Source organism: Pseudochaenichthys georgianus, chromosome 16 (genome assembly GCF_902827115.2).
Source record: "Pseudochaenichthys georgianus chromosome 16, fPseGeo1.2, whole genome shotgun sequence".
NCBI classification, from domain to species: domain Eukaryota; kingdom Metazoa; phylum Chordata; class Actinopteri; order Perciformes; family Channichthyidae; genus Pseudochaenichthys; species Pseudochaenichthys georgianus.
In genome coordinates this window covers 37,259,949-37,286,290 of record NC_047518.2, presented here as the reverse complement: position 1 = coordinate 37,286,290, position 26,342 = coordinate 37,259,949, and the positions used below count along the sequence as shown (strand labels likewise).

At 41.4% G+C, this 26,342-nt stretch overlaps 4 protein-coding genes across 5 annotated transcripts in view; 1 reads left to right on the top strand and 3 right to left on the bottom strand.

Moving 5' to 3' along the window:
- The window catches only part of LOC117460435 (neurotrimin), a 10,152-nt gene extending 5,042 nt beyond the window's left edge, over positions 1-5,110 (bottom strand). Inside the window, exons 1-4 of the mRNA XM_034101839.2 lie at positions 4,979-5,110; positions 4,139-4,260; positions 3,321-3,516; positions 1,636-1,781 (exon numbers count right to left, since the gene is read on the bottom strand). Coding sequence (XP_033957730.1) covers positions 1,636-1,781; positions 3,321-3,516; positions 4,139-4,260; positions 4,979-5,030 — 516 coding nt within the window. The 5' untranslated portion in view covers positions 5,031-5,110. The remainder of the gene's footprint in view (positions 1-1,635; positions 1,782-3,320; positions 3,517-4,138; positions 4,261-4,978) is intronic.
- A 118-nt stretch (positions 5,111-5,228) lies between these two features.
- On the top strand, positions 5,229-10,303 carry taf12 (TAF12 RNA polymerase II, TATA box binding protein (TBP)-associated factor). Of its 2 annotated transcripts, none has more exons than XM_034101841.2 (6): positions 5,229-5,414; positions 7,511-7,726; positions 7,859-7,936; positions 8,170-8,284; positions 9,690-9,778; positions 9,924-10,303. In XM_034101841.2, exons 2-6 carry the CDS (start codon positions 7,649-7,651, stop codon positions 9,957-9,959), a joined length of 396 nt encoding a protein of 131 aa, XP_033957732.1. In that variant the 5' UTR covers positions 5,229-5,414; positions 7,511-7,648; the 3' UTR covers positions 9,960-10,303. The 2 variants fall into 2 exon arrangements, with proteins under 2 accessions (XP_033957732.1, XP_033957731.1); XM_034101840.2 differs by lacking the exon at positions 5,229-5,414 and adding an exon at positions 6,555-6,709.
- A 221-nt stretch (positions 10,304-10,524) lies between these two features.
- On the bottom strand, positions 10,525-14,668 carry rab42b (RAB42, member RAS oncogene family). Its single transcript, XM_034103011.2, has 3 exons — positions 14,264-14,668; positions 13,839-14,061; positions 10,525-13,042 (listed from the first exon to the last, which is right to left on the bottom strand). The coding sequence occupies exons 2-3, from the start codon at positions 14,054-14,056 to the stop codon at positions 12,589-12,591; spliced, it is 672 nt and encodes a 223-aa protein (XP_033958902.1). The 5' UTR covers positions 14,057-14,061; positions 14,264-14,668; the 3' UTR covers positions 10,525-12,588.
- A 727-nt stretch (positions 14,669-15,395) lies between these two features.
- Positions 15,396-25,467, bottom strand: ctps1b (CTP synthase 1b). Its single transcript, XM_034102899.2, has 18 exons — positions 25,286-25,467; positions 24,135-24,315; positions 23,868-24,038; positions 22,531-22,631; positions 21,704-21,820; positions 21,528-21,611; positions 21,215-21,295; positions 20,928-21,079; positions 20,661-20,793; positions 20,386-20,474; positions 19,910-20,004; positions 18,710-18,772; positions 18,529-18,572; positions 18,347-18,443; positions 18,206-18,261; positions 17,899-17,995; positions 17,593-17,737; positions 15,396-16,834 (listed from the first exon to the last, which is right to left on the bottom strand). Exons 2-18 carry the CDS (start codon positions 24,298-24,300, stop codon positions 16,756-16,758), a joined length of 1,770 nt encoding a protein of 589 aa, XP_033958790.1. The 5' UTR covers positions 24,301-24,315; positions 25,286-25,467; the 3' UTR covers positions 15,396-16,755.
- Between the last annotated feature and the right edge of the window lie 875 nt (positions 25,468-26,342).

Here is a 26,342-nt window from a genome sequence, read left to right as displayed (position 1 = left end):
GCAGTAGCACTGCCCTGAGAGAAAAGCCCCCAAAGTCCCAAATGAAGAGTATTTACCTGAGCTGTAATCCAAACGGATGAACACACGTCGACACGAGTCGATAACCCAGATAACACCATCATTGGCAAAGAATAATGCCGCAACCACAGACTGTTAACGCAACACGTAATGAGATGGCGAGGGAGCGGGACGAATTGTTGACACAGAAATAGCAGCACTATTATGAGATAGAGCCCGACATGGGAGGAAACAAATAATAGGCCAAACACAAGGATTGGAAAACAAACGTACATGGAGGATGAGGTAAAAAAAAAAAGACATTACACCATGCAAATGATTTGGCTCCTGGGAGCTGCAGCTGCTGCCAAGAAAGTGCATTTCAATTTGAATGGATCTGAATTAAGAGGATTTCCCATAAAGGCCAGGTCTGGCCAAGGCAGCATTTTGTATGCTAATCCACTGGCTGCCTAAGCAGTGGCCCGTTTCTGCCTCTGTCCTGCTGTCATCACCGGGGCCAATGTGCCCCCACCAAGGAAGCTGTCTGTCAAAGTAGGCCATCCGGATGCCACTTTCTTCCCCATGTCTAGTCCTGTCATACGCACAGTAAATAGACACAACCAATGTAATCTCATGTTGTCATCTCCTTGCGTCACACCTCTCTACCAAACCTCTTCTGAAATTATTTACGAATAATTTGACAGGTGAATCATTAAAGACCGGCCTGCCAGTAATGCATATGTGACAGAGCTGTATCTAATAAGGAACCAGAACCCTGAAGCACTGCATATGATCGAAGGACACGCAGTATTAGCAGTATAACATATCCACTCAATTGGATTTGGACGTGTAAGCCCATTTAAAACCTGGATTTACAGTGACTCTTTAACAAGCATATTAACCTTGAGCCGGCTTATCAAAAATAATAACAAAAGGCAAAACTTGGCAATTAAGTCTGCCTGATCCCGAGATATCTTCACGGTTGCGTAGCTTCATTACTTCCCTGACTTGCTGCTGGCAGCTGTTCTTATGTTGATGACACCTTGAAAAAGCATTACCATTTTCTCACCACACGGGCACGGTGTATCTCCCGGCTCATCAACTTATTCTTCGTCTACATGCCTATTGTCACTTTGGCATTTTACACGGAGACGTGTTAATTTCCCTCGTGCAAGAGTTCCTTAGCTTAGTGAAGAGCCCAGTTGAATAATTCAATACTGGTTAACCAAACACACAAAAAAAATCATTAGAAATCTATCTGCAAAATTGTTTTCAGGTTGACTGGCTCTTGTCTAGACCTCATTAAACTATTAATCCTCTGTAAGTGGGCAAGCTGCAATCCCCAGCGAGTGGTGGGCCTAAGCCAAACGGTCACTTAAATACAGGGCACTGCTTGTGAGGAGGGGATGGGACTGAGAAACTAGTGGCCTGACAAACTCACGGAGAGAAACCGTGTTGGAGGAGGAGAGAGTGCCGTGAGGGAAGCCAAGAGAGAAATAGGGGCCCAGAAAGACTGGAACAAGACAACAAAGAAAATAAAGAGGTCACATCGAAAAGTGGAGGGAGGGAGCCAGAGAGAGCAGGAAAAGCTTCCAAAGGCATAATGAGGACACTGGAGCAAAATTGAGTCTTTCTCACGTCTTTACTCCAGTAGTAGGTGGGTTCCTCTGATGATCCGGCTGAGCACTTCAACACCACTTCGTCCCCGAGTCGCACCTTCAGCTCCGTAGAGACCCCCAGGTAGCTGGTGAACCCGGCCCTTGTCAGTAACAGCTCTCCCATATCTAAAACCAGCGGGAAATGAGGGGGAACGATCACGCATTAATGAATAATAATAATAATAATAATAATAAATTATATTTATATAGCGCCTTTCAAGGGACCCAAGGTCGCTGTATGAAGCAAGACATTTCCTGTTCGCTGAGGCTTCAAGAGTTCGAGACGTGACTGAATACACGTTGTCAGTGGCAGCTGATCCTTTAAGAATAAAGAACATGGTTAAACTGTACACCCCAGCGCGTGCTCTCCACTCTGCATCAGCCAAACGACTCGCTGCACCCTCGCTGCGAGGGGGACCCAAGTTCCCATCAGCAAAAACACGTGGGTTTGCTATCCTGGCTCCAACATGGTGGAATGAGCTCCCCATTGACATCAGGACAGCAGAAAGCTTACACACCTTCCGGCGCAGAGTGAAAACTCATCTCTTTCGACTCCACTTCGAGCGATACAATTACTAACAAAGAACTGCTAACAGAGCACTTATATACTAACAAGGGACTGGCTTATATAAAGCCAGTTGAGTAGCACTTGAAATGCTTGGCTCTTTGAAACCTGATGTACTTATATGATTCTGTTTTCTTCAAGGTTGTGTCTTCCTGGTCGAATGCACTTATTGTAAGTCGCTTTGGATAAAAGCGTCAGCTAAATGCAATGTAATGTAAAGAAGTATGAATGCCTCCCAGTGGTACACACTGTCCCAAGCAATCAATAACAATGATAATAGGCTTCATCTTATCGAAGTCTTTAGAGGGGCAGTGTTGTGAATAATGGCTCATCTTCTATCTCAATAGATGGCCCACGTTCCTCCAGCTCATGGCTTCTCTCCCTCTCCGCCCTCTTTCAGTCCGTTCTAATCTTTGCCTCTTATTGATTCCCCCCATGAGGCTGAGGAGCCGATCAAACAGCATTACGGTCGATTTGATGGCCACTGAGAAGATAGAGGACACTGATAATGTGACTAGCTACGCCATTTCATGCAACTGTGTATCCTGCATTGATAGCTTCAAACTTGAGTCCCACTGGGAGAATGCTTTCTTTGTTTGCTTGGAGTGCAGAGAGAAAGAAAAAATGAAATGACTGTACTCAACACGTCATGGCAACACGGCGCGTGAACTACTTACAGTTGTTTTGTTGTACACCCTCTGCAGCTGCATTGCACAGATATGTCTTGTCTTGTTAACTATTAATGTGTTTTTCTATCCCTCACTGTGAAGAAAGCTAAGTCCAGACTGTCTGAAAAAATGTCTTTACCTCCTGCTGGTTGGAAATATGAACAAAATAATGTGAAGATTTCCGAGTCTCTGTTCTGTCTTCTCGTCTGGATTGTTTCCCAATGTACAATCAGATGTTTTTTATGCTTCCTTATTGGTCAGTAGTCACACATTTCCTTAATGGGAAGAGAAACTCAGTATCTTAGTTGCAAGTCAAAAGTTCACCTTATTGTCAGATTCCTGCTTGAATCTCTTGCAGGACAAAGGCAGTATGAAAGATCTAGAGTGTTCTGTATGTATCAAAAGGAGTTACAGCAGACAGCTCCTACTCACAATACACTTTGAAGGTCAGCGGCTCGGAGGATCGCTCCTGCTCAGTCACATTTTCGGTGTTGGACACACAGCGGTAGGACCCTTCATTGAACCTCCCTGGGTGGGGGAGGGTCAGGGTGAGACGGTCAGACTGCACGACTGGCTTCGGATTGTAGCACCAAAAGCGCTCACGAACTGGAAGCCACGTCTGCATATACTGTTAGGGGAAAGGAAAAATGTGTTATGTTCAATTCTCACATTTGTTGAACTAAACATCAGCCAGTTGCACCATGATGTGACATTTACATAAAGCAGTAGATAGTCCATATATTGGCAGCCAATTCAAATGAGTTTAGGTTATAAATGTCATCATGTGACTAGGGCTGCTCAATTAATCGTATTTTAATCGCAATTACGATTTTGGCTTGCAACAATTACAAAAACAACGTAATCGAAATAAAACGATTTTTCAGTTGAATTATACTTAAAGTTCAGGGTAATCAACTGTTCAATCCATGGATGTTTTCAAAGCAAATGGATAATCGTTTTTAATAATTGTGATATCAGTTATTGACCCAAATAATCGAGATTATGATTTAATCGAGCAGCCCTACATGTGACAATGTTAAGAGGGTTTTTATATGAGCAGAATCCGCCTTTAAGTTAAAAATAACAACATAATAAAACACTCCAAGAGGTATTACAATTTTCAGCAATAGAACACTGTTTGCCATTTATTTCCTGCAGCGTTGTCGGCAAACAATAATGAGGTAAGTAATCAGAGTTTTTGAAACTTGTTTCCTCTCCCTCCCACCGACCCATTTGTTCCCGTGGCTCACCTCAGCAAATTTCTCAAAGTGGACCTGGCTGATGTTGGCTTCAGAGTCAGAGTAGAGACACTCCAGGGTGACGCTCTCTCCCTCCAGGACCGGCTGGGTCGGCCCTTTAATGAGCAAAGTGGCTGCGTGTGGACAGAGATTACACATGCTGGTTATTGATCACAACATAAATGGGCCTGGGGATCGGCCTGGGGGATCTAGCTGCTGTTCTGGGTAATACTTTCTAAACAACCGCTGCCTTTTGCTGACATTTTGTTTCCTGCTCCTGTGGGAACACTGCCAATACTCTCAAAGTCCCCATGGCCACATGCCCAGCAACAGGTTATTCCACTTATTTCGCTGAACTCCTGACAGTCATCTATTTGTTGTTCACTTAAGACGAGAACTATTCCATACCACAGACATAGTTTGCATTATTTTGTGCAGTTAAGCAATGAGTTTAAACTGAACATATATTTGTATTCAGTAGGATAAGTGTAAATACATACAAATCTATACACAACATTGTTTTTCTTGTCAGTCCCTTGATGATACAACAAACACTCCTTGCTTCAGTCTGTGTTGCCATAAGGGGAAACCCATCAGTGTGACAGAAGAGAAAATAAAGCGTTTCCTCTCGAGGACATACGCACTACCAAACAGACAAGCAAGCAGTGAAACAGGCAGGAACACACACATACACACAAACACACACAATAATCCAACAACAAATGTATGAATATGGAAGTTAAAAAACCCAGAACAAGACTTAAAGATTAAATAGATTTGTCCAAAGCAGCAATATAATTAAATGTTTTACTAGATTGTAAAACATTACATGAGTAAATAAAACAGATTTACCATAGCTGCCATGGATCAGGGCAACCACTGCAGCAACAAGAAGAACATTCATGATTGTTCAAAATATGTTCTCAATACTGTGGCGAAATGGTGCGCTCTCCTGTGAAGCCTCTTATCTGAAATGAAACTTGCACAGTATTTATTTATGCCGAGGTGTAGGAGTGGCTTGTATTTTGAGGAAGTAGCTTCAAAGTAGTCCGATATTGTGAAAGTATTAAACAAAACAACCATGCGAATCAAAATAGTTCATTTTCTTTTTAATGTCTCTGGTCATGAGTCATGACATATAATATGAGGTGAATAGACGCCTGGAACTGTTTATGTGAAGTGTAAATGAAGGAAGTGCTCCAGTGATAATTAAATGCAGTGCCAGTGCGTCACCACTCTCTGGGCAGAGTCAGACCCTTCACGTTTGCTGTCTGAGCTTGTTGTTGAGGTCAGTATGTTTTATAAGTTCAACAGGTTTCGAGAGATGTCTTAACATGTAAAAGCAGAGTTTCGTAATTTCCCTGGTGTGATATACATAACACCGAGCCAGCAAGCATTTTACGCTTCACTCGCTTTGACCATTGAGATGAGCGGGAATGAAATCGAAAGAGATTCAGTTCATCAACTACAGAGCATCACGAGCGTTTGCTGAACGCACACTTAGTTACTTATCATTGAAATACTAGTTGTTTCACTTTCAGTTAGATTCAGGTCTGTTCGGTTGTCTTCATAAATCATGGATAGCTTATTAAATAAATATTGTTCTCCCACTGATATTCTATTACTACAATAATATAGTGATTTTTCAACAAGCGAAACATTGTGTCACAAATAGCCTACTTTTCTCATAAAACTGAAATGTTCCTATGCATATATCTACACAAATCAGAAAGTGTACACCAACTATTTAAGATACAAGTATATATAGGCCTTTGTGTTCACAATCAAATAAACCTTTAAAATATCTTAAAATTAGCACACATGCGACACAAACAATGCATACAATAATTAGGGATGTATACCCTCCATGTAAACAGTATCTAATTTAACAATTACCTGCAAAGCAGGGGCCTGTATATTTGGAGAAGTTGTACTTAGACTGTATTATATCCTTATGCCCATCACTGCAAAGGAGATGTACTACTTCCTATAACTTCATTAGAGATTAAACCACATAAACCTTGAACAAATCTAACAAAGTGCTCTGTAGGTGGTTTTTAAAAAAATATATATTTAGGTGGTATGTCTAAATCAGCATGATTTACAATAAAGGCGTAATGCGAATATTATAATAAATGCTTGAAGTTGAAGATGTTTTGTTTCATTGTTATAACTTATCCAACACAAATCTATTACTTTAAATGTGTTTTTCTCTATGAATGAATTTTTTTTAAATATTGCCATTATTCTATGCCATTATTTGTACACATTTGTTTAAATATTATACTTGTTATTAATAGGATATATCTCTTCGTCTTGAATTGAAAATACTGTAATTGTATTTCCTTATCATCAATTGGTTTAATAATGGTGTAGTTCCAAAAGTTATCCAGCAGGTGGCAGAGTAGAGGCTTCATGTTTTCACCGGAAATAGATATAAACAAAGCGGAAGTAGTGAACGAGATAACCTCGATCATTTTTCTAGCTGTGCCGAGGCAATTTGAGGGACTCTTTTTGTATCAAACTTACCTATATTCCCCGCAACGACCCCAAAACATGGACAGATAGTGTTTGTTTTACTGGGTAAGTTGTCAACGTAACCGCTAATTCTAGGATGTATGGTGCAGAAAGCCGTGGCGCTAAGATTAGCTGCTAATGTTAGCCTGTAATGCTACATTCAAAGCTGCTATTGTTTTTAGCACATTACGGTGTGTTAGCGTCGGTATTTAACCTTTCTTTAAACAACATACACAGCCGATTGGAGCTGACATAATTGATCCCATTGTTTGACAGTGTCATTTTTCTATATCTGCTACAATTGAGATCAGACGGCATAGTTTTGTGGCTAAGTTTTCTGACTGAAAACTCATCTCTTTCGACTCCACTTCGAGCGATAGAATTACTAACAAAGCACTTATATACTAATAAAGGACTGGCTTATCTAAAGCCAGTTGAGTAGCACTTGAAATGTGTTGGCTCTATGAAACTGATGTACTTATATGATTCTGTTTTCTTCAAGTTTGTATCTTCTTGGTCGAATGCACTTATTGTAAGTCGCTTTGGATAAAAGCGTCAGATAAATGTAATGTAATGTTAATGACCTATTTGTGGTTTTACAAAGTACTCTACAAAGAGAATAACATAAAAACATCAGCACAGTAATGCAATACAATGTAGAGAAAAAACGGATAATGACATAACAAAACGTAACTACAATAAAAAATAAAAGTTACATCAAGAAATCGAGCGTAATGGATATAACAATAGGAAAAACTAAAGGCAAGGCATGCATTTATATATGTTTTTTTCCGTGAAGGGTTTGCAAGCAGTTTTAAGCATGTTAACGTATTGTTTCTGTGATCCTAACTTGGCTCTTTTCCCCAGATTTACGGAGGTGGTCCCTGTAAACGAGAATCTATCACTCCTGTGCCCACCTTGGATTGTCACTCCGGACTCTGACACACAACAGTTCTGCTTCTTGTGAAACTCCAGAGACCCTTCGCTTTATCTGTGGCCACCAACATGGCTAACAGCACCGCAGCCGCAGTGAAGGTTGGGACCCCTGGCCCTGCTGGCAGGACCAGTCCAGAGGGATCTCAGGTCAGTCAGCCTATTTATTTAATGATGGGGTCCCTGTTATCACCTTTTGATCTAGAGCCCTCATTACACTACTTGGCAAGGACTCAACGTCTGTACTCTTTTGTAACATGAACACGTCTGCTTTGCCTCCAGGTGCTCAGTAAGAAGAAGCTGCAGGACCTGGTGAGAGAGATCGATCCCAATGAGCAGCTGGACGAGGATGTTGAGGAGGTTAGTCAGCTTTTTTAATGACGTTAGGTAGTGAAGTTTAAAGTGTGACATGAATACTACTTGCATCTTGCAGGCCCTTGTTGCTATAGCTTTCCTAACTGACTGCCACATCCATCATTTGGAAATGTTATTCTATGGAAAGCCTGGCTGCATGAAAAACGAGGGATCTGTCCAAAGTTACTTTCCTTTACTGAGCACGATGGATGGTTTTCAAAATGCCCGTCTCTTCTCAGATGCTGCTACAAATTGCAGATGACTTTATAGAGAGCGTTGTGACAGCGGCCTGTCAGCTGGCTCGCCATCGCAAGTCCAACACCTTGGAGGTGAAGGATGTTCAATTACATCTGGGTAAGTTGGCTTTAAATGCAGTGTTTAAGCGTTTCTTTGCACAGCTAATGTTTTCAGGTATACAATACATGGCAGCTCTGTCATCTGTTGTGGATAATTGCTTTACTAAATGATTGTCTTAACATGCCCTATATAAAATGGATGTTTAATTATTTCATTTTTAACCTAAAGTTAATTTAATGTTGAAGCCATAACAGGGCTCGGCATTATAAATGGCCCTCTGGCCCGGAAGCACTATTTAGACACTCCTTTAAAAAAAAGAAGCTGTTTGCTGCGGAGCGCCAGCAGGCTCCCGTGCTCATTCACGACAGACTTCCTCCCCACCTAACCATTCGCCAAAATGTTTTTACTACCAGCGATAACCGGCCAAGCGCCGGGCAAAAAAAACTATCTTCAAATAAAAGAATTTGTCACAGAAGGAGTTAGAGAGTGACAGGAGTAGGAGAAGAAGAGGGAGAGCGAGTTTCAGCCACACTGGCTTGATCGATCGAAGAGTAGAAAATATAAAGGTATTGGCTTTTAGGGAAATGTCCCAGCAGTTTAGGAGAATGAAGGTTCTGATCTATTACATAGCCATTACATTTCTAACTCCTAATGACAGGAAGGCAGAACGTGCATTATACTAATAATAATGATAATAGCAGACATTTTTTAACAATGACCACAATATCATTATTTTAATAAACCAAATATGAACAAATGAGGAAGACCTGATGATTCAAATGTTATAGTAATGTAGTTTGTGCCTAAATGACTATTGCAACAAATGTGTTCATTTTCTTCATTATTCGTCGATTTTCTTGGACGAATGCTCCGGGCCAGTGGTTACAATGGGGGGGGGAGTACAAGGGGGGGGGGGGGGGCAGTGATTACAATGGGGGGGGCAGTGGTTACAATGGGGGGGGGGCAGTGGTTACAATGGGGGGGGCAGTGGTTACAATGGGGGGGGCAGTGGTTACAATGGGGGGGGCAGTGGTTACAATGGGGGGGCCAGTGGAATTGTACCCTTAATGTCTACCCCTGTTATCATAATCATACACACTCAAATGACAGTTACTCACATTGAAGAAGAGACATTTTCTTTTAGAATTTTACAAAAAGCTGGCATCTTCAAAGGAAGCATTCAAGGATTTATGCTGTAGAGAAAATACAAAAACAAACGTCTTTGAAAGTGTTATGTGGAATAGAAAAGCTGGTTCTACCCTTGAGCGGAGGTAGTTTGTGCTCATCTCCCGGAGTGACAATGGACTTCTCAGGAAGCTCTTGTGACTGTTTGCAGACAGCCTTCGGGGTAACATGGCAACCACATCACTGACTGATAACATGTCAGCTCTGCTTTGCCATGACAGTAAGGATAGTCAAGGCCGTTGTGGATGTTGAAATGATTTTGCATTTCTTTTCTCAGAGCGCCAGTGGAACATGTGGATTCCTGGTTACGGCTCCGATGAGATCCGGCCGTTCAAGAAGGCTTGCACCACAGAGGCTCACAAACAGGTGAGCGACACACCGCTTTGTTTCTGTTGGTCACAGTTAAATATTCAGATTCATACGTGTTTTTGGATCAATCTCGTACATGTCATTACTTTTTATTCGTATTGAAATGAACAAGCCTAACCGGTTTCTTTTTTTTTCATTTCAGAGAATGGCGCTGATCCGCAAGACAACCAAAAAGTAGCAAGACTGTTCTCTGATATGTTGTACCCACTCTGTGTAGTGTATTTTTCCCCCCCTTTTCAGTTGGGATGTTTTTTGACTTATAAGGAAGAAAAGGATGGTTTGGGTGAAGTTTTTTTTTTTCATTTGATATTAGATAGTGTTTCATTGTCATGTCTCTAACTTTTTGAGTACTGTGCCACATAGATCACATAATAATGTAATTATTGTCTCGGATTCTGTTTTTGTTGCCATTAAGCTAAGCCTGGCAGAGCTCTATTCATTGCAATTTTTTCAATAAACATTTACTGGAATACTTCTTTTCGATGAGGGGTTTCTGGTTTACCTTTTTAATATTCTAAAGCATTTGGACGTGGATTCAAAAAGATGTAGTGTTCTCATGCCAACATGTTTTATTTTAGGATATTTAATAACATCCTATTGCATATGATGGCTACTGATAGTAGGTTTTATTACATTGACACTTTTTGCCACCATCCCTGCAAGTTTTATTTTTGTCTTTCAGCAAAACAATTATAGAAGAAATGGTACTTTTCACAAAATAATAAATACATAAACAAAGGATCTGGTATCAAAAGAGACATTTTGTATTTGCAGCATTTGACATAAGTGAGTCATACAGACAGTGTTGCCTTTAGTCAAATACATGTTTCCCTTTGTAACTAATAGGATAATTTCACATGTGGTATATTTGCCTTGAGCCAATAACACATCCCTGTACAAACACACAGCAGTTAACCTGTCAGTAAATCTCTGGGTTTCTTTTAGTAGCCAAACAAATGGTCTGCCTTTACTCTGCAGAAACACAGGTGGCTGTTTAATCTGCCAGACAGACAGTAATTGCTATGGAAACCTCTCGCAACATAAAACAATTTCCAAATGTACCCTAGAGTTGTATAAATTAATTAATTTGAACAAAAGGACGTCCAAAACCAGCGCTCACTCTCAACATGCTGTGATGCAACAAAGCCGTCTCTAGAAAACACCGCTCAGGCCCAAAGCATCGCAGCACAATTCACAGAGTCATAACATAGGGGGATGTTTGTAATCTCCACCAAGGCACCCGAAATAACAGCTGCCAATCACCGACAGAAAGAGCAACACAGACAAGAATCACAGATTAAGGTGCGGAAATGGGTTCTAAAGAAGGAAAAGCAGCGTCATTGTACAGTCTCACAAGGAAAAATAAAACAAATTATGCTAATTTGCAACAACGGTACACATTCTGACCACTCAGATAGACGGTAAGGAAATCAGGACACCAAGGTTGGCAACCTACTGTCCAAACATCGATAGAAGAGAAGATGTGATCGTATCGTACCACTCTTATACAAGGAATGCCATTGTGATGCACTCTCATCTGGCACCAGTGGTGGATCAATATGTCCTCATTACAACGCCTGCCCTTCTGAACTCAGGTAAGCAAAGACCTCATCAGTCCATGTTAGGCTGATCAGCTGTTGGCCTAGCATCTCACCAACGAGATCTGAACCGCTCTGTCAAGTTTTAAAAGTCCTATAAAGGAAGGAACTAGAGATTTTGCAATTACACAAGAGTTTACAGCTGTGCTAGCAACATGTGACTATTGCTAACATCAGCTTGTTAGCATGCTGCTGATTAGCAGGTAATATATCATGTTGTCACCATTTTATCCCCGAACATGTCAATAGCAACAGCCAAAAAGTACAGCTGTGGAAAATAGGCATGATTTTAGTTTTCATAAACCCAAGTGTTGGGCAAAATGTAAAATTTGAACTGAAGATTGCGCTAGAAAAAAAGTAAAAGCGCCTGAGCACCTGTAGTAAATATTCCATCAATATATTTTTCAGACATTTCACCAAAAAACAAACATGGCAACCTGCTGCTGGTGTTAGATACAAAAAAGGGTACCACTTTACAATAAGACTAGCCTTATAAAGGGTTTACGAATAGTTTGTAATTCATTTATTAATTAGGTTGTGAACACTTTATAAATCCTGAATAAGCTTTTATAAGACATGAGATAAACAGGGCAACTGTGACCGGTTGCTTGCCAAATAGAGAGCCCACATTTATCTGTACGGCTAAGCCTTACATTAGATACTTAGCTTACTTCGTCTCCTTCATCAGCCAGCATCCTTGGTATCTAGACTGTTGCTCACGGAATTGATTCTCGCTAAGTAGCCAATATAAGGCTAAGTCATCTTGCCAAATAGTGAGCCTGTGTTGACGTCTATGTTAGAACTGGTTTATAAATGGTTCTTAATGATAAATAAAGTGTTTACAACCTAATTCCTAACCTAATTATAAACCCTTTATGAATCCTTTATAAGGGTAGTCTTATTGTAAAGTGGTACCAAAAAAAGTCAGGGAATCACCAAAGTCAGTGGGGAAAAATCCTCTTGGGAAAATGAATGCTGGACAAAATTAAGTGGCAAGTCATCTAAAAGTACGTTTATCTGTTTTACCAAACAACTGATCAACATTGCCATCATGGCCCAAATATGAAAGTCAAAACATTGTACTTTAGTGGTTTTCATGATGGTCCCGTTATTACATTAAACCTCCAGCATAGATCAGACCTCCTGGGAGCTGGTTTTAGTTCTATTGTAACATTAGTGTGTTGTGGGAGACCACCGCCAGTCCACGGTTTAATCACAACACTTCTTCTTCTTGGTGGTGGTGGTGGAGCTGGGTCGTGTCAGGCTGGCTCTCTGTAACTGAAGCGCATGAGGTGCGGCACACTTGACTCCATCCCAGCCCTCCTGCAGCTCCACCTCTCCGCTCAGCAGACCCTGGTAGACCCTCCGAGTGAGCAGCTCGAAGGCCTCCATCACGTTCTGACCCGTCTTGGCAGAAGCCTCGATGTACGGCATCCCTAGCTGCCCGGCCAGTTTCTCAGCCTGCTCCTGACTCACCACCCTCCCCCCCTGAGCATCTTGGTCGCTCTTCTGTCCCACCAGGACAAACAGAACCTTATGCGGCTGCACTCGCTCGCACACCTCATCGTGCCACTCCTTAATGTGGTCAAAGGAGGCTTGGTTGGTCATGTCAAACACCAGCAGGCCTCCGACTGAGTTGCGGTAATAAGAACGGGTGACAGACCTGAGGAAAGAGGAGAGACACGGGGTTAAATCATGAGGAAAGAGGCTGCAGGTTTGAATGTCAACACATGAAACCTCACTGGGTGGTGCAGAGGTCAGACTACTCACTTCCTGTTAGAGTGATCAAATTATCAGCTGATGCTCTTCACTGTCTGACTTGAGCTTTGTTTAAAGATAAGCAGGTTGATTAAAGAGTCAAGAAATGAATAACCACTGTTTCTCTCAGCCTAATCAGGAAACTGTCAAGAGGCATGGAGCTCCCCCATGAGTCACTGAATGTTTAACCAAAATCGTAGGGCTGGTTAAACGGTCCTCCTTGGAGCCCGTTGCTAAAAAACATACTTTATTCATGACTTATTTAGGAAAACTATCCTGATTCGGCTGCCTTCTTAGCTGACTCATGTGCGATAAGCTGGCTACAGATACGAGGCAGAGAGGAGGTAAACACAAACAGGCAGTCTGCAATTTGTCACAGTTCGTTCAACTGGAGAACTGATTTAATGAATTTAGAGACAGAGTGAAATATTTTACTGTTTGTTTTGTTTTTTCTTTAAATTTGCTGAGCATGAAGGATAACGCCCTTTGAAAGATCGGCCTCTTCAACTTTAAGCATTACACATACTGCGTCTCTGCACACACTGATCTTGTGAGTTTGGCAGGGTGGATACACAGTGTGAATGGAATAACCAGTGCTAGTTTATTTGGATAGTATATTTGCATGCAGAGGAGTCATATTGGGATATTTATATTCTAGTACTATCTTATACAAAGAAGCATAGTGTCTGGTGCGTCCTCACCTGAACCTTTCCTGCCCGGCTGTGTCCCAGAACTGCAGCTTGACGCGGACGCCCGGCTCCACCTCCAGGAAGTGAACGTAGAAGTCTACACCCACCGTCTGGTTGATGGACTCCAGGAACATGTCTTCTGTGTAGCGCTTCAGCAGGGAGGACTTGCCCACTGTGGAGTCCCCCAGCATGATGATCCTGAACTGGTACTGCCACAACGTTAGATCCATGGTTGCTGGTTGTGGGGAAACAAGGTATGACAGTGAATACAGCTTGTTGGGAGTCAGATGTGTATACAAGTTGGGTTCAAAATAAGATGGACACCAAAGGAATTATGAAAGAAGTTGCAAGTAAGGTCAGGAATAGCTGAGGTTTATATTGAACACTATAGATGGTACCTTAAGGGTTGCACAAGATATTTAAAGAATAAATATTACCTGTAAGAGACTAGAGATCCAGCGTCCCACCAGTTGGTTCCTTATTGTTGACGCTCCAAATGTTGAGAACAACCACAGCAGCCACTCCTTGTAAATCTCGCAATCAGCAATCTGTTAACAGTCTCCTCCAACTCCTATACAGGTGAGGGCTGCAGCACACGTCTCTCACTCTCTGCTCCATGGTGGTTCATCTAAAACTCTTCAAAAAGCAGGTTTGTGGACAAATCCGTCCCACAAAGGTAGATCCTAGTGCAGCTGTGGTTGGCATCCGAGTTGCTGATCCTGACTGATACTGTAAGCATGTGCATGGGTGTGCTGCGCAGGGGAGTGAACTTCTAAAGTTTCCCTGTTTATACTTGACAAAAGGCGGGGTAGAAAAAGGATACGGGGAGGGCTGTTGTAGAATGGGAGGGCCAGATGTGGTAAAAGGGGAGGAGGGGGTTATAAAGGAAGTAGTGTTGCATTTGATACCATATCAAGACAACACTTAATGTTTCCTGCTGGTTTATATCTGAGTGACATCATTGGCAGTGGTGGATGTGGGCAACTGTCTGCACACAGGATTTGCAGCAGTTCTCATCACTTTATGGTATTGTCAGTAGAGTGAACATTGCTACCTGAAAAGGGAAGTTGACAACACTCCTTTATGTTCCCCTGGGAATCACTAGGGAAGGCTACTCCTTTTCTACAAAGGGTTTGTTGAAGGTTTAATGGTATGTTTAGTAATGAATACACGTCTACTTCTTAGTCATTGTGACTATTTAAGTATTAAACTTGGGTGTCATTAAATGCAAGAGTTTCTATGAGAGCAACAAATAAAAATAGCACACAAAATGTTGTATTCAGCTTTTTACAGCTATCACCAGACAGCAACTAAAGTGAATTGTAATGAAGACATCTTCTAGCCTTTATATATAAAAAAAGAACACTAGTAGTTTCAAGTTCCCCCAATGCCAAACAGCATCAACAGTATTGCTATCAATGAATACAAAAGCTTTTCAGTCTCTTTAAAACGCATTAGAGTATCAATGCATTCTCTTGAATAGCTTTAATTTAAACCAAGGGTCTCGTAGTCGCTGGTAAAAAGCAGAAGTTGCCATGATTCTCAGCTTTACTTCAATAAAAAGCCAAATTGTCGAGAGGAATACAAATATATTTATTCAGAATGAACTCACAATCACACTGAGCTTCATAGATATAAAAATACAGCATGATTTCATTCGGGTCACCAACAGATTTAGCATTGGCAGCAATGATTTAGATTTCAGGCTGGCTGTTGGGGATGCTTTGAAATCAGATCTTTAGGTTTCTCTATCAGTTTGAAAGCGTCAGATCTCATATCCAAGCCTTCTTCATTCCGTTAGAACGGCTGACTCAACAGGTCGCTTTAAGTGGACCTGATCTTCAGGCAACGGCAGGTCAGGTTAGTACGCTCTGTAAAAGAGGATGGAGTTCAAAGCAAGCAAAAGGTCTCGAACATAAAAGTCATGCAAGCAGGAGCGGCGAGTTCAAGTTGAAGAAATAACACCCTAAAGTGCACGACCCATTACAAAGGGTTTGATGGATTTACTGATGTCTAAACAATTCACTTTAATACAACAACAAAAACAAATGTAGACCCCAAAGTCACCCAAACATAACTTTGTGAACACGTTTAATCTCAGTCTTGAGTTACAGTGCAAGACCATTTGAAACCATGACGACATAAAGCCTACTCACTGGTGTGGACACTCTGAAGGAGAGTTATGACATGCAAGAAGAAATACATCAACGCATACAATTGCAAGACACACAGTAACGACATTGTTCAAAGAAGTAAATGTTTAAATGTTACGCTCGGAGCAACATTTTGACTAGACGAACACAACGAGCGTTTTCATACATTTGATTGAATTAAAGGACAGATGTTCGAACTGGAAGCCCGACTCTTTCTCGCTGGTGCAAATTAATAAATGATCGGCTTTTTCAAACTTATTCCTAAGTTTCTATTCTTAACAGAAGCAACATATAATGTCCATGTCAACGTTTTCTCAAGCTTTATGATTTACCGACTGTACACCATCAAGCTGATGCTTCACTGTCCATGTTTCTCTCTTCCCATTCTACACATATATATTTGTACAGGTATTCAAAAATGTGTTTCCTTTCTCACACACACACACACACACACACACACACACACACACACACACACACACACACACACACACACACACACACACACACACACACACACACACACACACACACACACACACACACACACACACACACACACACACACACACACACACACAAGCTTATGAAAGCAACTCCAAACCCCCACAGCGTAGACAGCATGAAACCCCTTTACCCCTACAGTATACACATCCAATATAAGCTTAATATATTTGAGTGTATACATTATTATGTAACATATCGTTCCGATCAGAAGGTATACACAGTTTGCCTCATCAGTTAAAACAGGAACACACGGCTTCCCACGCTGGCTCTCAGGACAGAGAGAGGAACTTGAGATCCGAGAGGTCTGTTTCAGGAGAGCTGCTGTCGCTGCGGTCGCTGTACGTGTCCCTGCGGAGGAACACCGACACACAACGTGAGCACAGCAGTAAAGCCTGACGGTGATTGCAGCTGCGATAAGAATCCTCACGGTAAACCAAGTGTAAGAGAGTAGATTATGACACTTAATACAATTATGCTTGTAAATTGCCGTTCAGGTTGAAGAGTCGACTACATTTGAGTCAATTCAACGACACATAAAAGCGTCAACAATATAACGGCATACTTTAAAGGGAATGAAAAACGAAATGGGATGTCGTTATGTTGTACACTACGGGGGAAATGTACAGTTTGTGCCATCTCAGGTAAGGTAGATTTCAAGCTAATCAGAGTTAATGTCAGTAAGCAGGTTATGGAACAATAGTTTACATGATTTGATGGCATTCCAATAAAGAAACGTATTTAAATTGAATTAGCCAGTACGGGGGAAGATGGATATAAAGCAGACAATCTCGTTTTTTATTGCATAATTGTAGAAAAATTCGAGTTAGATGTAACCAACGAACTGCTGGAGCACCGTGAAGCTACTTTATTCTTGGTCTTGGCTCTTAACACAAAAAAAGGAGTGATTTAAACCCAGCACATTAAACGCTAAGGGTTATAGCTCATCTGAAACATATGCACCATCACTTAAGTGATTGCGCTCTTTTGGAGTGATTATACCTGTGTGTTTTGTTGTTGTTCTGAATTTTGTATTTCCATGTTTTTTGCAATTACTGTAAATTGCAAATGAGATGTAATTCTAAACGTCTGAAGCAGCCAGAGCTCACCGTGGAGACAGACGGCAGCCCTTGGCCAGGTAGCTCGGGAGTTTCCCTGCCGCAGCCAGCAGGAGACCGAAGTACGGAGGAGAGGGTTTCATGGGCCTGGAGGTGAACTCTGGGTGGTACTGCACTCCCACAAAGTAACAATGATCTGACACAACAAAGCGCAGTGGATTAGTACACACCCATTACGCTCCAGTACATAGGAGGCAACATCTATAGAGCTAGAGACTAAGAGCCGTCCCAAACATGAGCCCCCCAAAGCTTTCAGGTGACACTCAGCCCGTGGAAGCCGGTTTAAAAAACACTCACTCTCCAATTCAATGATCTCCATTCGCTCTCCTTCCACATCCTGGCCGACAAACTGAAGACCCTTTTCTTCAAAGTGGTGCTTGAGCTCAGGGTTCACCTGAAATGAGGAATGGTTCAAGGTTTCGGGAAAGATTTGTATCCAAATAAGGTTAGAAGGTAATTACCGATACCTCAACATTAACTGGCTATAACCATGCAAAACAGAAACATTTCAATGGAGCCAAGAGTCGCTGCAGCCTGCACGAGCATAATCAGATCGACCAGGAATGCATTAGCTCTGCTCTCCCAGACCCAAGCTTTGCCTTACCTCAAATCTGTGCCGGTGCCTCTCGTCAACATATTCCACATCTCCGTACAGTTTCCCTAGAACAATGAAATGACACTCATCAGAAACACAATAGCCAGAAGCCAACCAACGCCGTACCATTCATTCAAGAAGGAGACGTACTCATGACGCTGTTGTTGGATTTGAACATAGTCCGCCTCTTCCCCAGCCTCATCGTCCCGCCCATCTGCCCTGGGTTGTGCTCTGGCATGTCAATCACCTGTCAAGATAAAACGGGACGTTTAAACCGATTCTGGTGAGGACTCCGCTGGAAGGATGTGATATGGGCTCGGAAGATAACCTACCACGGGGTGACTGGACTCTGGATTAAATTCTGTCGAGTTGGCATCTGGAAAAGATAAGCGAAGCTGATATGAGCTCAAATCAACTTCCCCTCGGGTCCGTGTTCCTTCATCATTCGATTAGGAACCACAGGAGTCAAATGTTGATTTGTGTTACAGTGGCATCAACTGCACACTCACTCACCTTCCCACCCGAGGACATTGCGGGCGAACTCGCACACCGCCAGCTGCATGCCCAAACACACTCCTGCAGAAACAGGAGCAGCAGGATACGAGCATAATGAGACAGAGCACTCGCATTTAAGGGAAGACTGACGGATATCCGCACTGTGCAAAACCACTTATATGACTAAAGCGTCTGCATGCGATTATAAAGTGCCTATATAAAGTGTTGACCTTTTTCAGGACTCATTATATTACAAGTGTTTAAGTGGCAGCAATTAAACCTTTTTTCTATTATAACGTCAGTCAGAACAAAGTCATTGAATGCATAATAATGAATAGCCTCCATGTAATTTCTTTATGTGGCAGCACTTTGAGGTTTCAATCGTGGATACAGTGAGTCTGTAACAAATGTAGAAACCTGAATACATTTTTTCATTGTCTCTTTAGATATTTCATCAAATGATGTCCAGTTGCACAAATACATATTTTTCATGTAGCGTTGGATTTATATTTTAGGCTAATGTTTTTAGCAGGAAAAACACATTTCATGACGGTGACAGGAATATAACAGACTGTGGCAGCATGCAATCAATTCTATTTGTTCTTCATATTATTGTAAGCGGGGCGTCTAAAGCTCACCTCGTTGAGCGCCCCCATGTAACTATGGCCCATACCCCTCTTTCCTGTCTATATTCAACTGCACTAACAAGGCAATACAAAACTAATCTGAGATATACATATACAGTGCAGCTATAATTAAGTATGACGCTGCAGGACTCAGGTGAGGGTGTTGACTTTTCTTTTCCTTATTCATGTGATGTTTTGGTGTTTCATTTCTTTCCGTTAACCGTCAAGTGGGAAATAAGTATTTTTTTGTTTGTGTTTCTCTTAGTATCCTGTTTGGCTGTGAAAAAAAAAATATTATTATGAAGGGCAGACCATCTATTTGTATTTATTTTGTTGTTTTTAGAAAGGGGCAGGTCACATAAGACGTTCTTCTTCTCCCTGCTCCTTTTCGCTCAATGGTGTTTTGGTAGAGTCATGTTTTGTGGCAATTATTGTACATTTGGTTTTGCGTACCGTGAGCGGGAGAATTAAAAATGAAATAATAGAATTGTTTACATGTCTTTAAGGTGAACTGGTAAACATGTCTAGTTTCTATCAGGTTTGCTATTAGTATGAAATGTAACAATAGCAGGAATGATTGAACCTCTCTTACCCAGGAATGGCTTGTTCGCTTTCCTCGCCCAGTTAATAGCGTGCATCTTGCCTTCTGTCCCTCTCACACCAAAACCTCCTGGTACCAACACGCCACTGTGAGAGGGGGGGGGGCAGCCTCAGTTCATTTCATAATAGTCCAGATTACATTGCAGGCAAACATTAAACATTTTAAACACCTGTAGTCTAGGAGTAAAATACTGGGGAGCTTCTATATCAGTCTTCCACTTAGTAAGCTCAACAAAGGTGTGACACGTTGATATCTAGCATTCGTGTTTTATATTCGCTAAACTTTGTGAGACACGATGTGGCAAGACATAATGGCTCATCATTTGATTTCTTTAAAACAAATGCATCCCATGTTGTGACACGATGTGAACCCATTGGTATGACAGGACTCTGCTGCCATCATGTGGCATACATCATAAGCCTTGCATCAGCCGAGCGTGAAACTCATCATCTCCATGTTGTACTCACTGAGAGCTGCAGAGTTTCTGCCAGGCTTCATGATATTTCACGGGCTCATCCCTCTGAGTGGCAGCCTCCAGGTCAGCAGAGTCTATGTACTGTCAGAATGACAATACAAAACGCATCATTTGCAAGGGGACAAGTGAACACCATGGCAACAGGCTGAATACTGTTTAATGAGCACACGCTAGGCATTTAGCTACTTTCTAAAGAGACAACATTCAACATAAACCGCACAGCATTGGTGCGAAAGTGAAATATACAAATGTGAGATGCTTCAATACCTTGACTTCTAGTTTGTGATTCACAATGAGGGCTGAGTGCTCCAAGGCCTTGATAACGGACGTGTAGGAGTCAGCTAATTTGGTGTATTTCCCCACCAGAGCAATGGAGACTGGCTCCAAGAGACGGGCAGTTCTGCGAAAATAGGAAAATTGTTCACAGTACCGATCTAGTGCATCATTTATTTACTTTACAGACTCAAAAACACAATGCAATGTATTTTTTAGAACCCCGGGCAAAATTAAAGTTGTATGAACCAACATCCTCACCTGTCAGCCATCTCCTTCCACTTTGTGAGCATCTTCCTGGGCCTCACCTCGATGGGTAGACTCAGTCTCTGACAGAGGTAGCTCACCACTCCTTGGTCCTCCAGCAGCAGCGGCACTTTGTAGAGCGAGGAGACGTCATGGACACAGATCACCTGGAAACAATTACACAACTTGTGTTAGAAAATACAATACCACACCTTCAGATGAATTGCATTGGTTCAGAACTAATGTAAGCAGCTTGGGTTTCACATCGAGCTCCAAGTGATGCACGTTCTGAACTCCTTTACCTGCGAGGGCTCCACATGGCAGAACATGGAGATCTTCTCCTTGACAGACGTTTCTAGGGGCGTTGAACAGCGGCACATAATCTGAAAAAAATCAATGCATTTTTATTATAATATTAAAAAAAGGTATGGCCCTCAAAGGTTCCAACATAAATTTGATGTCTGATATGATTTAGGTCGCTGTGAGATGAGTATGTAATTATTGGATATAGATTTCCCCACATACAGGGAAAGTGGACGCCTGCTCTGCTGCTCTGTTATATATGGGGTGCAGGAGGAGATGCCAAATTAAACAACATATTTTAAACCGACTCACTAAATCTGGAGACAAGCCCAGGCCTCTGAGCTCTCGGACACTGTTCTGGGTCGGTTTGGTTTTCTGCTCTCCTGTGGTATTGGGCTGAGGACACAAAAGCAAACTCAGCTCAAATGTTTTCACGAATGTGTGACAAACGACAAGATTGGACACATGCGTTCACCGGTGTGCAGTACCTGTGGTATCAAGCTGACGTGGATGTTGCAGAAGTTCTCCCTCTTCACCTTGAACTGGAACTGTCTGAAGGCCTCGATGAAGGGCATACTCTCGATGTCGCCCACCGTGCCTCCCAGCTGTAAAACACAGAAACACCTGCTCAGCGCAAAGAACTGCATGCACCGACACACAGGTGTTTCTCAGCATCTTGCAGAACCAACACACCCTGGAGAGTACAAAATGAAAAGCGCTGTACTGAGCACATTCAACTGTCAAACAGGCTTTGATTTATGCCATGAGGAAAGAACTGTTGGAGGCAGGGTAATAATTCTGCTTTGTTTATGAAGAGTTGACCAGTTTCAGCGGCACATGTACCAAAGAGGATATACTTTTGCAGTACATGTTTTTAAACAAACCTTTTAATAAATAAAACACTTTTACTATTTAGTACACCATTTCCCATTGCCGATAATGGCAGGGCAAACAGAAGTAAATTTGTACAGACTGTCCTCAACAAATCAATTTCTAAACCCCTTGGTTTCTCAGTGAAAATAAAGCTTGTTTTTCTGCCTCACTGGCAGATCAATGTATGAATTCAGCTGTTTTCTCTGCTGAATGGCACCAATATGTTCCAGGGCTTTGGCCAACATGCTTGGTTTCCTTTCTGATATTAAATCTTTGTTTCCCTTAAATACCGACTATTAAAAAAAAGTAACAAATAATTGCGTGTGGCCCGTGAAATGTTGAAGTATGACACCGTTGACTTTATATGCAAATTCCAGTTTGTCAATTTAATAAAATGTTCACTTCACAAAAACAGAGAAAATGACCTACAAGACCAACGTACCTCAATGACACAAACTTGTGGCTCCACTCCGTCATCATCGACTGAGATCTTGGCCTGCTTCATCACCCACTCCTGGATGGCATCCGTGATGTGGGGTACCACTGGAGAGAGATTTATAGAAAACAAGTCATTTAAAACCAATCATCACTGCTTAGTGGACAAGCTTGTGAAGAATGTAGCTCTTGGCAGATAATCCATTCTCTAAACACACATGCAGGTGAGAGAATGTAGTACACAGCACAACAGTCAGAGGAAGCTTTTTCTTTTTTTTGGAGAATGTGCACTAGGGATGGGTATCGTTAAGGTTTTAACGGTACTACTACTTTTATCAATACCGTTTATCGGTCCAGTCTTTTAACGGTTCTTTTGGAGAAAAAAACGAGGTAAACTAACTATATGTTGTATGTCAGGTGTAGGTACCAGATGCGCACGCCTACCAGATCAGCACTAATGACGTCACGCATTGGCTGTACAGCAAACCAAGAGGACATTTTACACGGCCAAATTCCGCAAAGAATATTAAAAAATAATATACGGATGGAAATGAGCTCAAAGCTAAAATCTGGCATATTTACACTTGAAGCATTATTTGTCTAAAGTGTTCATTAAAGTGCATTGTCCCTATTCAAATAAACGATTAAATGAAAATAAACAAATTGTGAACAAAACTAGCATTGCTTTTTATTTAAATTAAATACATAATATTTCACATCAAAAGAAACAACAGTGTTTTAACAAATCGTATTAAATAATCTGATGACAGAACTGTAAACAGAATAGCTGAAACTTTAACAAAATAAATAACTCAGTTACCTCTAATCATTAACCCATGTTTGTATAATGTAGTTAACTCCGTGTGTTGCTGCTAGCATACATAACACCTGACGTGGAAACGTTACTCGTGGATGGAGCTACAGAGCTGCTAGGAAGACAGTCCAACCCGGTGCATTCCTCCGTCTGAATGTGGTGCACTTGCTAAATGTTTAGACAAATTGCTCGTGTTACTGCCCTTACATGCTAAACTCTTATTGCACTTTAGGCAATAACCACACCTTGGAGCGCGTTCTCTCCGCCATCTCCTCCGTGTGTGTTGCTGCATGTAGCAGCCGCGTGTGTGTAAACTGCCCCACCCCCTCGCAAGCAGGCGGGGGAGCGAGATCGAAAATACAAAAAATGACGCATTTTGCAGTCTTTTTGCATGTTAGAAATGGAGTTGGCGACACTAAAACTGCACTGATAACGTCGGAGCTTAACAGTACCACGGTCTTTAATAATTCAGCCCCGGGACCCGTTTAATACCGGGGCTCGGTACCCATCCCTAATGTGCACTCACTCACCCTGTACAGTCTTGCCCAGGTAGTCTCCCCTCCTCTCCTTGTTGATGACGGACTGGTAGATCTTTCCAGTCGTGAGGTTGTTGTCTCTGGTAAGACGGATGTCCAGGAAACGCTCATAGTTCCCCAAGTCCAGATCCACTTCCCCGCCGTCATCGAGAACAAAAACTTCACCTGCACGACAGACATTATATCTATTTATCAGAGGGTTTGACCGAATGACACGTATAAACATAAATGCAACTGATGCTAAAGCACCAAACAACTCACCATGTTCATAAGGGGAGAAGGTGCCCGCATCAATATTGATATACGGGTCGATTTTGATGGCTGTGACGTGAAGGCCGCAGGACTTGAGGATTATTCCCACGCTGCTGGCAATGATTCCTTTGCCAATACCAGATATGACACCACCGGTTACCAGGATGTAATTCATGGTGGTTTGTGAAGACTAAAAACAAAGAATAAATCTTTACACAACGCTGCACAAACACATGTGTCCAACCTGTTCAACCACATGTGTGGGATGAGGACCTGATGCAATACAGACAGCACAAGTGTATACACTGTGTAGTATGTGCTCTATAAATGGAATACCAATATAACAATTCTCCATTGGTTTATGTCATGGCTGTATTGACCTTAGAACAAACGTTGTACGTATAAGAAGTATTTTATCTAATGTGTATACAGTAATCCTTTATAATGTAAACATTGTGGTCTGTTTTACTTGAAGGATTCCTGTGTTCTCAAACTTCACCATTATAACATTACACAAATTGAATCGGCATTAGAAATCATGATGGGTTACATTATTGATTCATGAAACTTAAGAGGTGAGACTACACATTGTTTACATCTGGAGAAGGGATATTATATGACATAAAACTCATGGTGACGCTAAACTAGTAAATACAAAGTTATTGCATTTTTTAAATATATAATTTCTAGCACTTGAAGACAGGTTTAAAAAGTGTAACAGTCTTGAACCACATCAACAGGGAAAGAAATGGCGGGAAATACCAGTAGCACAATAAACAACCAAATATGGAGGGGGAGGCTACTGAGAGCATTCTTGCAGTCCAACACATGTGTTGACATTGCGAGAACAAGCATTAATAGTCTGTCAAGAAATACAATACATATAATTACACACACGTGTATTTTGGAGGATTGATTGTACAGCAAGAACCGCTTCTTCACACAACCATTTTTGCAGGCTGGATGTTATAAATAGGCTACTTAGAGGTAAAGTGATATAAACCTGTACAGTATTCCGCTAACAGGCTACAGTTAAGCTAGCTAGCAGTTATGTTAGCAAGCTAATTTTGTCCAGTTTTAGACAACGACTGACAGCATTTTAACCTGTTTACTGGCTCAGTAGCACACCAAATGTGTCTTAGAAAACCACACAAACTTACCAAATGACTTGATAGACGATAGCGTTTAGTTTCAGTAACTGACTGTTAAAAGCTAAAACTGTGTTTAGCTGTTTAAGAAGCATCAGTCTCCACTTTCCTTGCTGCAGTGAAAACACGCCATAACACGTGGAGCTGACAGATAGATCCACTTGTCCATTACAGGTTATTTCCTTCCGTATTTTTGCTAAATCAGTAGTTTAGTGCCCTCTTCGCAGACTCTCAGGCAAACCTTAGTGTACCGCCCACCCAGGATCAACCAATCAGGTGCCTGCATTCAGAGATAGGTTACTGAGAGACTAAACTCTGGGCAGTATTTAACCAATATGATAAAATGTCTTCACCACATGACATCGCGTATTGGAGTGGATAAAGCGTTTCAAGGTCAATGCAAGTGCAACTTGATGTTATAATATGGACATTTTTTATCATGTACTCTTCCACTAACTGTACTTCAGATCTTATACTCTACTGCATTTCTATCTATATGCAAGCCCACCTAGTATCTCAACAAAAGTTACATCCTGTTTATTTATATTTTAATGTCCCATACGATTCACCTGGTGTTGGCATTACCATGGCCAACATTGTATATACTTTTAGATTTGCAGCCTACCTAATTTTCATCATATTGTTATTAGACTTACATTTGCACGCTTTGTATTGCAACTGCTGTGCAGCAGTTTCCCTCAGATTGGATTCAATAAACCTTGTACCTTTTTTATTATATTATTTTACAAATATTCAGCCTTGTTAAAACGTAAGGAGTCAATGAAGTTGTCATGTTCTTTTACAGTCAGATCACAAAGTTGCCATGACTGTTCTTGGACATTTGATGTAGTCAATTTATTTTATTTGTAATACATTTGTAATATGTTTACTCAACAACATTGAGACTATTTTTTATAATTTTGTTGTGTCACTTGCTATTTTTCCATGTGTCCTTTCAAATATCAGTTTCACCACCAGATGGCATGTCAGTTCTATATTACATTATTCAGCACACATCTAGGCTAAATTGAGCTTTTAACATTGTTTTTCACACATATTGAACCCAATT

What these genes read in the sequence shown, in the direction of transcription:
- rab42b (XM_034103011.2), bottom strand. Translation starts at nt 14,056, where the DNA reads ATGGATCTAACGTTGTGGCAGTACCAGTTCAGGATCATCATGCTGGGG. An exon ending in GCCGGGCAGGAAAGGTTCAG is followed by an intron (nt 13,043 to 13,838) that starts GTGAGGACGCAC and finishes CTCTTTCCTCAG; the next exon opens with GTCTGTCACCCGTTCTTATT.
- ctps1b (XM_034102899.2), bottom strand. Translation starts at nt 24,300, where the DNA reads ATGAATTACATCCTGGTAACCGGTGGTGTCATATCTGGTATTGGCAAA. An exon ending in AGCGAACAAGCCATTCCTGG is followed by an intron (nt 18,773 to 19,909) that starts GTAAGAGAGGTT and finishes CTGTTTCTGCAG; the next exon opens with GAGTGTGTTTGGGCATGCAG. An exon ending in GGAGATCATTGAATTGGAGA is followed by an intron (nt 17,738 to 17,898) that starts GTGAGTGTTTTT and finishes TTGTTGTGTCAG; the next exon opens with ATCATTGTTACTTTGTGGGA.
- taf12 (XM_034101841.2), top strand. Translation starts at nt 7,649, where the DNA reads ATGGCTAACAGCACCGCAGCCGCAGTGAAGGTTGGGACCCCTGGCCCT. An exon ending in TGGACGAGGATGTTGAGGAG is followed by an intron (nt 7,937 to 8,169) that starts GTTAGTCAGCTT and finishes GTCTCTTCTCAG; the next exon opens with ATGCTGCTACAAATTGCAGA. An exon ending in CCACAGAGGCTCACAAACAG is followed by an intron (nt 9,779 to 9,923) that starts GTGAGCGACACA and finishes TTTTCATTTCAG; the next exon opens with AGAATGGCGCTGATCCGCAA.